Source organism: Argentina silus (assembly GCF_951799395.1).
Source record: "Argentina silus genome assembly, chromosome: 6".
NCBI classification, from domain to species: Eukaryota; Metazoa; Chordata; class Actinopteri; order Argentiniformes; family Argentinidae; genus Argentina; species Argentina silus.
In genome coordinates this window covers 9,716,869-9,729,791 of record NC_139660.1, presented here as the reverse complement: position 1 = coordinate 9,729,791, position 12,923 = coordinate 9,716,869, and the positions used below count along the sequence as shown (strand labels likewise).

General features: G+C 41.1%; 2 protein-coding genes across 2 annotated transcripts; both read right to left on the bottom strand.

Moving 5' to 3' along the window:
- Positions 1-596: 596 nt before the first annotated feature.
- On the bottom strand, positions 597-2,690 carry LOC310805784 (retinol dehydrogenase 8; the record flags this gene model as incomplete). Its single annotated transcript, XM_083671591.1, is given in 7 exon segments — positions 597-716; positions 1,042-1,052; positions 1,814-1,880; positions 1,884-1,942; positions 1,945-1,968; positions 2,184-2,345; positions 2,594-2,690. Coding segments are annotated over 7 exon segments (540 nt in total).
- A 425-nt stretch (positions 2,691-3,115) lies between these two features.
- On the bottom strand, positions 3,116-12,194 carry scinla (scinderin like a). Its single transcript, XM_083671787.1, has 17 exons — positions 12,054-12,194; positions 9,451-9,635; positions 8,983-9,137; positions 7,923-8,084; positions 7,603-7,752; positions 7,199-7,288; positions 6,903-7,035; positions 6,644-6,732; positions 6,323-6,538; positions 6,040-6,173; positions 5,792-5,882; positions 5,439-5,609; positions 4,996-5,170; positions 4,674-4,789; positions 4,385-4,462; positions 3,899-3,959; positions 3,116-3,795 (listed from the first exon to the last, which is right to left on the bottom strand). The coding sequence occupies exons 2-17, from the start codon at positions 9,629-9,631 to the stop codon at positions 3,635-3,637; spliced, it is 2,163 nt and encodes a 720-aa protein (XP_083527913.1). The 5' UTR covers positions 9,632-9,635; positions 12,054-12,194; the 3' UTR covers positions 3,116-3,634.
- Positions 12,195-12,923: the final 729 nt, after the last annotated feature.

The following is a 12,923-nucleotide window of genomic DNA, read 5'->3' as shown; positions in this document are numbered from 1 at the left end:
CCTTTGCTGTCAAAACAGCCTCAATTCTTTGTGGCATTGATTCCACAAGATGTTGGAAACATTCCTTTGAGATTCTGGTCCATGATGACATGATGGCATCACGCAATTCCTGCAGATGTTTCAGGTGCACTTTCAAGCTGTGAATCTCCCGTTCAACCACATTCCAAAGGTCTTCTGTTGGATTCAGATCCGGTGACTGGGAAGGCCACTGAAGAACAGTGAACTCATTGTCATGTTCATGAAACCAGTTTGAGACAACTTTTGCTCTGTGACATGGTGCATTATCATGCTGGAAGTAGCCATTAGAAGATGGGTAAATTGTGGCCATGAAGGGATGCACATGGTCAGCAACAATACTCAAATAGGCTGTGGCATTCAAGCGATGATTGATTGGTATTAACGGACCAAAAGTGTGCCAAGAAAACATTCCCCACAACATTACGCCACCTCTACCATGAGAAGGTGTACAGGTGTTCCTAATAAAGTGTTTAGTGAGTATATATATAAAATACACAAAACACAAACAAACAGATGATGGGCTATGTAGCCCCATCTGTGACTAGGATTATGGTGTTTGGAAGTATTTTTGAAATAATTTAATAAAGTAAATCAATCAATCCATGCTCAAACACCATCTTGTAGAAGGTGTCGATGGGTAGGTCACCGTTGGGCTCAGCATACTTCAGGGTTGTAATGGGAGTGTAGAGCATGTTAGTCTGGTGGCAGAATTTCTATATTGGATTGCCAAGCTGTAACGCTTTTAACCTTGAATAAAGTACAAATCTGCATTTAAAGAAAAGTAAGTATTTTAGTTCTTGAATTGAAATAGTCACCTAAGTTGTGTTATCCTCCTTATCCTCCTGTAAAAAGTTCGATTTCACTGCACATATTACATCATAGGATCTAAATGGTTATTCCAGCCTCTTTTTAAATATCCCCTTTGGATGAATTATCTTCATCGATAAATTAAATTCCTGCAACCACACCAACTGGCACTCATATAAGAATAGAGCCTGCTGGGGCTTTCATAGGCTGTATTACGTTGTGGGTCGCTTACGGAGCATAGCAGAAAGCGGAAGCAGGGGAAACTGTGGTAAGTAGACGGTTAACAGCAGGGTGAATCTATTCGCCACTAGCCTAAGCATATCTTTAAAAATCCTATCAGTGTAAGACCCTCTAGGCTAAGGATCTAACCCGTTGGTCGGAGGGCTAGTCCGGGGCTCCTGTACAGGGCCATTTTTGCCGGGAGACAATTCGGAAAGTATTCAGACCCCTTAACTTTTTCCACATTTTGTTATGTTACAGCCTTATTCTAAAATGGATTCAATTAATGTTTTTCCTCATCAGTCTACACACAATACCCCATAATGACAAAACTAAAAAACAGAAAAAACTGTTTTTAGAAATGTTTGACATTAGAAATGTTTGCTAATTTATTAAAAATAAAAAACTGAAATATCACATTTACATAAGTATTCAGACCCTTTACAATTATTGCAATTACCCAGCCAAAGCATGTGGGACACAGACGAGTGGGCCACAGGTGTGGGTTTGCATACTGTCAGCCCTGGAGGGGAAGGCTGCTCTATGGTGTATCCTCCATTCTCTAATCTCAACCTCATGAGACCAATTTAAGTCTCACCAAGAGAGCAGTGTGAAAAATAAAGTCATAAAGTATAGTTACTATGTCACACTCTGAAAGTGTCCTACTCTAAGGTTATTCAGCATCAATATTGAACCAGTAGCTAACATGTCTATTCGAGCTGGAGCAAAACTACTCATAAAATGTGATTGTTAAAGTGTCCCCTCCTACCCCGGATGCCCATGACACTGCTGATCACTACAATATGGCCACTTCTGCTCTTCATATCTGGCAAGACCTATTTAAGCCGCACCAGACCAAAGAAATTGTTGTCCATGGTAGCCTTCATTCCATAGATTAACACTCAATGGGTCCAATCAGGAATAAGGAGATGAGTCAGTGTTAGACAATCATTCATACTCATTACCTTATTTAGGCAAAGCACAAATAAGGTAAGTGAAGATAGTATTCAGACAGACAAAGCTGCTGGATTACATGCAACACCAGATGGACTGAGGCTCAGGTATGGTGTGGCTCAGATCTAACGACATCTCATGGCACAAAGATGAATACAAAAATAATTATCAGGTGTCAGACGCACTGAGCATGTCCACTCTGTGGCCAGGCAAGCTTCCCACACAGGCTTGGATGGCGATCTCATCACACACATCCAGCTGTTTGATCTCCAGGGTCCTGCCCAGAGTCCAACCGGCTGCTTCCACCAGGGCCTCCGCCTTACTCAGGTTCCTCTCGATGGCATACACTAGAGGGCACAGCATAGGATTATTTTACTAGACTTATACTATTGAATAGTATACATGTACTGTTTCTAAAGATACCATAAAGATTCCAAACCCACTGTGATTGGACACTGCTGTGACAATTAGCGTCACAGGAGGCGGTTCTCTATCATGACCCCATAGAGATAATAGGCTCTCTTATAACAGGTGTGGAGATCATAACCATACACAGCAACAAAAAACATTTCCACTCAAATGGTACCCCCCTTACCCATGAACCTCTTCTTCTCATTCTTGGCGATGTGGAGAGCCAGCGCCAGGCTGAAGCTAAAGGAGCTGCCAGTGATTAACATAACCTTCTGGTCCATTGTGTCTGATACACAGAGCTACAGCAGGAGGGAATGAATGTGGGACAGCATGAGGAGGAGATGAGAGAGAGTGAAGGTGCTTTAAATACAAAGCTCCTTAAACCACCAGAGTCTGATTCATCATAAACTAGCCTTATGCATATAGACCCATGATTACCATCCGCTTGGTGTAAACATAGTCCTGACACCCACTGAGGCTTATACTTATGTTGTAAAATGGATTGGTTATTTGAGTATCTATGGAGAAGGCAGTAGCAGAGTAACAGGGATCAATCATCAGCTTGCTAAATTTTAGCTTGTAAAGTAGGATGAAATGGTGTATTCATATTTATCTACTTCACACACAAACTCTATGAATGGGATTACGTTGCAAATACTTTCTTTCTGCATATAATCAGTTCAAGACTCAATGAAAAAGACACAAGCGCTTTTCAAAAAGCAGGCTGTTTTATTACAAACAAATTATCCAAAACAAATTTACTCATAAATTAATTTATAAAGAATTCACTAAACACTCATTTGCAAATTCTATTCCAAAAATTCTATTCCAAAAGTGAATTGCAACTTTTTTGATTCAGAATAGGACTCATGACTAAGAATTAGACGTTTGTAATTTTTACATCAAAATAACAATAACTGACTTAAAAAATGGCCATCATGATAATGGCCAGATTTCCCGTGTTATTCCTGCATTGAGCCATGGCACTTGTCTTGTTTAGAGACAACAGTTTTAAAGTACTATAATAACATAAAGAAAGATAATTGCTTACACAATTATCCAAGCTATAAACTGGTCCAATAATATAACACCTTTTATTGTGTATATAAGTCCAACTGCAGCTGGACAATAACCGCTGTATGCTTGCAGATGTCTTGGCCTTGCTGATTATGCAGAGAAGCCATGCGAGGAGGGGCAGGGGGTGTGGGTGTGCATATGACAGATTTTAAACGTGGGCCCAGATGCGTTCCAGAGGGTCTGTGTCCCACATCTTGGAGTCCCAGGCCTGGAACCAGCCGGTGAAGGTGGGCGGCTCTGTGCCCTGCTTGAGAGTGGTGATGGGGATGCCACGGCGACCAGAGGGGTCTGAATCCACATAGTCTTTGGCTGAAAGGAGAGGACATTTATAGACACTTTTTGGTAATAACTACACTGTGCAGTAACGGTATGTATATAGTAAAAAGCCATGGATCTTGTCTATTAATCGTACCAATTTTTGCTGATCCAGTCTTCTCCACTTGGTTCGCCTCGTTGCCAATCCAGAGGAAGATCTGGTAGGGGTAATGATATAAGGGGATATTAGAGATATGCTGCTTATACTGTTCATACTGCATTCTATTTATTCTGCTTATAATGTTGTGAATACATATACTGCTATAGTGCACTACTTATACTTATACTGCACTACTTATACTGCACTACCTGTATATATTGTTCACACTGCACTTTTCTGCTTTTTTGCACTTCTGGTTAGACGCTAACTGCATTTCGTTGTCTCTGTACTTGTACTCTGCACAATGACAATAAAGTTGAATCTAATCTAATCTAGAGATAAGGAAAGAGTAAAAGCAGTATGTGGGGAGGGATTGGATCACTTCCTAAAGAACTATGACTGGACTTCAGTTGTAAGAGAGTCACATAGGTAATTTATATGGAAATCATATAATGGTTTTCAATAATTAGGCCAAAAACTCACCTGGTCACAGGTGTCCAGAAGCATGACATCATCAGTTGCCAAGTCTGACTGATTGAAATCTCCAGGCACCTCCTCTGCCTGAAGGAGAGAAAACAATACACAGAGTTAGTTCAGAGAAGTTAATACAGAGAATACATATTTACTTCTAGCTCCACACACCTAGTCAACAAACCAATTAAACCAATGGAGAATAGAACGTGGATGCTAAATATACTTGTGAGTATACTAGAGAGTATTTATAACCCAGACCTCTATCACTTCACTCAGAGGTAGCTATTCCCGTACTCACAATGAGCCTGCCAGTCTTGTTAGAACAGCCAAACAGGCGCGGTGGCTTAACCGTCTTCTGCAGACTCCTGGAGGTCTGGTATTCCTTCTTCCCACCCAATGCTGACCAGAACCCAGCTGAGGATGAAAACAGTACATTATGGTACATTAAAAAACATTCATACCTCAAGCATAGAGAATCATATCTCATTCAAAGATTTCACAGTGAAAGTAAATTGGACATAGCCCCAAAACAAAGCATCCCAGGAAAAAAGAACAACACAACAGAATCCTATCACTACCACATATGTCTGTGACTGTGACAGGGCTGAGGGAACACCTACCAGGCTCTTTGCCCTCTGACACTTCAGTGGTACTTCCTCCCAGGAAGCTGGTGACATACTTGGCTGCAGCCATCTCCTCCTCAGTGGCACCCACTCCTCTCCACAGGAACATGGCATCACGGGACTTCAGCACAAACACATCATTGGTGTTCAGAGAGGCAGCAGAGGGCTCCACCTACATGAGGAGAGGATGAGAGAGGGATATACATACAGTATATAGAGGTACTGAGATTCTCATACTAATACTTGTCATATACTGTATATAGACTAGCAGAATGTTTCTTCTTCCAGTCCATTAACACAATTATCAATGAATCAGTTATGGTACTGTACATGTAGAGAATAACACTGATTAACGGATTAACACTGATAACTAATAATCATTAAAAGGACTGTTCCAAGCTCATGGCATGGTGTGATAAAGTCTGTGCATTATGACTCACCTCCACGGCCCGTGTGGCTCTGGTGGAGCTCTGACGGATGTGGAAGAGGCGTGTGCTGCCAACCCTGCTCTGTCCCCCCTTACGGGACGTCCCACCCAAGTGGATGATCATGACCTTCCCTTTAAATAGGCTCATCAGGTGGGGCGGCTCCTGGCCTTGAGTGACACGCACCTACGGATGAAAAAGGCTTAGAAGAGGGGACACCTCAACACATCCGTCAAACCATAAGCTTCACACACCCAATCAATAAACACAAGAAGATGATATTCAGATAACCCCTTCACTGGGTGTGTGAATAACTGGTGTGGTACATAGAAATCTGATTAATCTGTGTAAGAACTTTGAGTGTTTACCTGGACAGGTGACCCTCCCATTGAGTCGTCCAGCTTGACGGTGAGGAAGGCAGAGGCAGCCAGCTCATCCTGAGTGCACTTCAGCCCTTGCCTGAGGACATCAAACCCCAATATGTCAATGAATCAGTCAAGGTATACATGTTGATTGGATGGTAAATTAGGTTGGAAGCCAATTGCCTGAGCCACTGCAGGGGACAGTCTATAGTCTAATGATGCCTCCCACTTCTGACCACATAAGGAACACTCACCAGGTGTAGATAATGTGCTGCTCTCTACCTCCTAGGCGGTAGCTGTACAGAACCAGGTAACAGTCACCTCCAAAGAACTGGCCGTAGTTGGAGGGGTCCACAGGGACTCTGTCACCACCTTCCACACGCCAAACCTGAGGACCCATCAAACACACCTTTACCTCACAGACCTCATTGTTACATTGTTAAACACATATTACACGTTCAAAACGATTCTCACACCAGTAGTAATAGTAGTCAGATCATAGCACAGCATTTTATCACTGATATTGTCCAACCATACCTGAACATTTCCAGAGCCATCGTCCACCATGCCGTGCTGGGCAGCCATGGCCTTGTTGGTGTGCAGAGCAGAGGCATCAAAGGGTACCTGCTCCACGCGAGCGATGCTGCCGATGCTGTAAGCCTGCCTAGGGCCAGTGGTCTGGTCCTTGTCCTTCCAGTCGCAGAAGAACTGCTTGAACAGTGTTGTCTCACCTCCTCCTGGCATCACCTGGATCTGTAGGTGACAGTAAAAGAGCACAGGACTGGATCAGTACCAGAGCAAAGTAGGCATTGACGGATATGGAGAGGGGGTAAAGAGGGATGTTTAGTGTGACGTTACCTGGGTGTGCTTGGGGTAGTTCTTCTCCTTGACAAACTGCTCTGCAGCCTTCATGGCAGCCTTGCGCTCTGCAGCATTGGCACTAGGTCCTGCAATTCATTGTGTTGTAGCAGTTAGAGATGTCTACTGTATAAATGCTTGATAATTATATCAGTTCTAAAGGGTGTAAACAAACAACCAAACAAATAATTGGTAGAGAATAAAAGTTTTTATTCTCTCCCAGTTATTTGTAGCTTTCTCAGTAGCCATTCTCTAGTACCTTTCCAGACAAAGATCTTGCTGTCAACTCCATTGTCCAGGAGGTAGCACTCGCTGGAGGAGAGCATTTCCTGCCTGAAAGGGCTGGTCTGGGCCACCACAGATGCCTTCATTGAGCCAGCAGCATCAGAGATCTACAAAACATACTGATGAGCTCACACAATCTACAACACAGCAATCTGCATCCCTCACCTATTTCTAAATTGATATCAAGTACTTTCTAACAAAAATAAACTGATATGGTTACACTGCATCTTGATTTATGGTCATTACAAATATTGTACTACAAATACTGACCATGTAGAGAGATCCCTTCTTCTTGTTGGCTCTGTCAACGGACTCATCATCAGAACTTCCTGCTGGGATGTTAGGTTTGGGTCCAAGAGCCTAAAAATAAACACAATTACAAATGCATTTCTGTGATAAGGGGAATAACTTGCAGTACATTCACCATCTCTGCCCAGCAGAGACTCCACCATTGCATAAACAGAATGCGTGACCTTTACACAAGAACACCAACAAGCTTTTCCCTGTCCATAAATTGAATGAGAATAATACATAATAATTATACTGGTACTGGTCATGGTACTATGTCTCTGCTGTTTAGAGTGGCATGCTAAAACAGCATAAATGGCAGCTGTAACCCTCCCACATTCCTTGTGTTTCCTGTGTTATAGGAAGCGGTGGAAATAATGACTCACGTCTGTGACAGCCTGTGGCTCCTCTCCCTCCTCAATCATCTGAAGATTGGCACGGCCGTTCCTCTCATTATCACGAATATCAATGGCAACCTGGGAGGCCTTCAGACGCTCAAAGCGGTTGCACTGGCTGCCACACCACTGAAAGATATCCTAAGAATTGAGGGAGAAAAGTTATCTAATAGGACATGACCTGTAACTTTGTTAATGGACAAGACACATTTGGATATAGCTTGTGGTAATACATGCTCCACAAAATAATAACAGGCATATTTATTGTGAGGCCCTCTCCTTCTTTTGTGTTAATTAGTCATCTGGATCACCTTGCCCAGGTCAATGATAAAGCAGTCTCCTTTGTTGAAGCTGGCCCAGGACATGGCCACCTCTTTGGCCCTGATGGTCCGACGGCCCTTAACGTGCAGCAGGCGCTTGACGTTCATGTCATTGGTCAACACGTGCTGGAAGCCAGAGGCTACCCCTCCTTGCTGAAGGAGGGACAGTGATAACACTGGGTCATATAAACTCTGGCAACAGAACCATGCATAGTTATGAACTCCAACTTCATGGTGAGTAACATTGACAGGAGACCACCCATATCATTAACAATGTTGTTTATTCATACAGTTTATTAACACAGACATAACTTCATTTATCAGTGGTTGACTTTAACTGTATGCTTTACTGTAACTATATGCTAGTGTAGAGGGAAACAAGAAACATAGGAAATTACAATGAATAATTATGTTACATGTCCAGAACCTATTTTCAATAACCACCACACCCCAGTGCCATGCAACTGTACACTCATTTCATAAACAACAGTGGCTGCAGCCATAGACTCCTCTGCTTTCCTACAGTCTTGCCAGATTTGCAGCCATTTGGCTTTCTGGAATTAGACACAGATGTGTCCTCCCTCAGCCTGTTTGCCATTTCAAACTCTCTATGGCAACTCTATGGAAAACCTGAGGAAGCAGCTGGGATTTAAGACACAGTCCTCAAAATAGCAAGCTTCTTTTTCTATGTGGCAGCATCAAACCTGTGTTGGAGAATGTTACTCCAATGGTGTCATAAGTATTTCAACACTTAGTTAGGATGGTCACTAGAACTAGAATTAAAGCAGGATCTGATCAATACATGTGAACTTCAGTCTCAATTACTGTCACCAAGTTGTATGTATGCAAGTTGTATGCAAGTTGTATGTATATATATATATATAAGTGGAATGTATAGCAACAGAGTATGCTATACAATGTTGTAAAGGAAAACATTGGCTGTACTGAGGTTGTTATGGAAGTTAGTGAAAAGTTATTTCTGGAATGATTTACGGTTGAGTATCTCGAGTACACTGATATGCTGTCCCCCTGAGATATTTGAATGTCCTACCTTGTACTTGATTCCAGACTTGAAGTAGCCCAAGAAGGCTATTGACTCATTGTTCTGGACCTCACGAAACTGCACTGGACCACCACCCAGGAAGTCATCCAGCTGGGTGGTAAAGATGGCGGCAGCACCTTTCTCATCCTGAGAGCTCTCACTTCCTAAGGTGTGAGCAAAGACAGAGACAAGAGGGATCATGTTCAGGAATACCAATGAAAATGCTAATACTAAGAACTTAATAAACATACAAAAGGGGAAACCAGTAGTTACGTGAATAATCAAATAAATATGACAGGAGAACTTGAACAGTTGCATGCATCATCCGATAAGGCTTATTATCATTTCCTGCACGTAGAGGATCATGGTTAGAGGCTGAGTGTCTTGCAAAGACACAGCAGAAGGAGATGAGACTGAAGGCTGGGTGACCCTGCTGGTAGGCATATCATCATAGGGTTAACCTGTGCAGCCTCTTACCCAGCCACATGTGGATGTAGTAGGAGGGGGCGGGGGTGGTGTAGAGCAGGACATAGGCATCCCCAGAGTAGAAGTTCCCATGGAGCTGCTTAGGAACGGGCTTCAGGTCCATTTTCTCCACACGCCACACCTGCAGACCCGGCTCCTTCCCTGCAGTCTGGAACTCTTTGTGGACCCCCATGGTTCTGAAGGGAAAGAGCAGAAGATTGACATGAGGATTCCAGATTGTGTTTTTAAACAGGAAGTTGCTTTTTTTGTGTGTGCATTTTTCTTCGGTCACGGTGTACAAAGATAACCAACCAACCTGGGTCAACTACTCCACGGGCCAGCTGGCTCTTTCCCTTTGTTTACACCACCTGGTTCATTATTGCCTCTTGGCATTGCCTTGGAAAACTTCTGTAGTTTTAAAGGTTAACCTCTGACATTTAATTAATTAATTAATTGTTAGAAGCAGAGGTGGCAAAGTCTTCACTTTCACAATAACCTGCTATGGTGAGGATGATTTATGTTATGTCACAAGTAAGCTCTCCGCTTTCAGTAAATATATTCTTCAGATAAACAGAGGTTATGATTGGCACACTGAAAAGCTCTCACCAGATGGTGCTATTTATTGTCAACACTATTATGTGACAGGTGTGTATTCTGTTGAATAGCCCAACAAATTATGGCAGAACGTTTTTTACTTCCTCAGCAAATAGTTGTTTATGATTGCAGTTATTTACCAAGGATGTGTAGTCTATTCTATTCTATTTAATTATATCCACACAACTAAAATACTAAAACATGTCTGCTTGAATTGGATTACAAACTAATTTGTGAAAAAGCTACAATGTTTTCTTCGAGTCAAAAATCTCCTTAACCCAACTTACACTAAGAGTATATCTCTCAGATGCGTTTTTGTATTGTCATACTATCATACCTCCCCCTCCCCACTGTTAACTGAATGCGTGTATTGATTTACAGGGTGGTGCACATGGCAGAATTAATCACATCATCTGACTCATTGAAGAACTTCCCTTTCATTGCTTTTAGAACCCTGATGACTTTCCCATTTCTCAATGTTACGCAACTGAAATTGTATTCCAATGTTGGAAATAGATTTTCTAAAGTTTTTCAACTTCAAATTGCTTACCAATCATCTGTAATTAGTTTTTTTTCTAAACCATTCACATTAAGACACATTTCTAGAATATCAGGATAATAGCAGAATATATAGGTAAACTTAATGTGATGTCCTTTCAATGTCACCATGCATGGGACACCAACTTCATCTGAAGAGTTCTAACTGAAGTGTCACATGGGATTGGGTTTGAAGAGTCATTTCCCCCAAGAGTAGGAGTCTGTAAACAACATATGCTCATGTGGTTCTCTTGTCTAACCAACTACTCTCATGGCTTGTCCCCTATTTGGTACATACACACAATGTCTTTAACCTCAGATGACTCACAGCACAAAACCACCTCAGTGGACAGATGGCACAAACTAACACATATGTGACGAACTCTCCTCATCACATTTTACAACCTTCTGGAGACAGAAGTGAGAAGAAAATACACTCAAGCATGAATAATAAATTAAACCTAATTTAACCAAAAATATCACTGTGTTGAAACACACATCAGTATGAAGAGCAGATACCAATGAGACTCTACGTCTCTATGTCTAAATCCTTGCGTAGTGTGTAATTGATTCCTATGCAAATCAGAGATCCTATAAAAACAAAGATAATAATTCCAAAATTACATGAACTATTATCCTTGCATTAAGATGGACTCAATTTAACATATTGAGTGATTTGTTGATGACATTTTTGCATTTCACCTAATTTTAAGAGTGTCATAGCAAAGGGTCTGAATACTTATATGTACATGAGGTATTTCTGTATTTAAATTTTAATAAATTTACTGACATTTCTAAAAACGTGTTTCGCTATGTCATTCATTAATCCATTTTAAATTGAGTCTATAACACAACAAAATGTGGAAAAAGTGAAGGGGTCTGAAGACAAGGCACTGCACTCTTTCCGTGCTGCTTCAAAGGCTGACCCACCCACTATAATTTAAAGGCGCAGTTCATCAGAAATTATAAATGACAGTAAAAGAAGACTTTAAAACTTTAACGTTCAGACACATATCTATTCATTTCTCCAGGTACCTCTTCACATTTTAGAGGAAAAAACAATTAATTGATGCTCTGTAGATGAGTTTAGGAAACCGAATTGCCAGATTGAACAAGCAAAGAAGTCAACGAAACTGCATGATTATATTAGGATAGAGAGACAGGCAGCAACATGTTACTTTCATACCAAACGTTTAAATAAACATCTATTATTCAGTTGTGTCATATCCCCTTCGGAGCCTTGGATAAAATGAGGAAATGGCAGGGCAAAGTCCGCATCCGCGGATGATCTAATTGCATAAACATAAATCTAATTTAACGTAAATCATGCAGCCTACTGATGAACATCAATTTCTTTCAGACCCATTTTCATTTGTGATCATTTAACTATTTACTATGGCATATGTGTTAGCCAATACATTATTAAGCTTAATGAGAAGTCAAGTTTATATAAATGGACGATATAAATGCCCTCTTGTATTTACCTGATAGTTGGGATTTGAAGAAGTACAAAGCGGAAAAGGCAAAAGTGGATGCTGTGAAAATGTATTCCAGATTCTGCAAAGACTGAACGTAAAAGAGGCTGTTATATACTGTAGAGCTCTCGACTTTGACAGAGGCTTCTGTCACGCCCCAACCCAGCGTGCGCGTAAAAGACAATAGGCTACTCCTTTTTTTGTTCCCCAAAACAAACTCTTCTTGCAACTAAAATTAATTTTAGTTTTATAATTGTTTTGCATGTATTGATGTTACTTTATGTAACAGGCTGGTCATTTACTGAGGGCTTGTCATTTACTGAGCCATCATCCATCAATGGATGGAGCACAGCATGATAATCCTGGAAGCTTGTAAGTACCAAATCTTGGATGAGGATGATTTATGTTATGTATGTTAAGTATGCTCCCCACTTTGAGTAAATACTGAATATTCTTCAGATCAACAGAGGTTATAAGCAACTCTCTTCAGATGGTGCTATTAATTGTTAACAATATTTTGTGGCAGTGTGTTCTGTTGAATAGCCCAACAAATTATGGCAGAACTAGTTGCCTGTCTGCCCAGCAAATATGAAGTCCCTACAGTTTTTCAAGTCATAAAACATTAAAGCACATCAGTTGTTGTTGTTTCTTTTTTTTTTCTTTTCTTTTTTTTTTTTACTTTTCTGGTGTTTCCCAACACCACCAAACCCAATGGCAGCTTAGTTGTATATTTCAAACACTTTATTTTAACATTGGCAATGAGGTTGGTGGCTTCATCATTGTGCCACTGATACTATCATACTGTGCTCATCTCAAAAATCTATCTTAGAATAACACATGTTCAGACCTGGCAGGACAACCTGTCCCATTGTGCTGTCT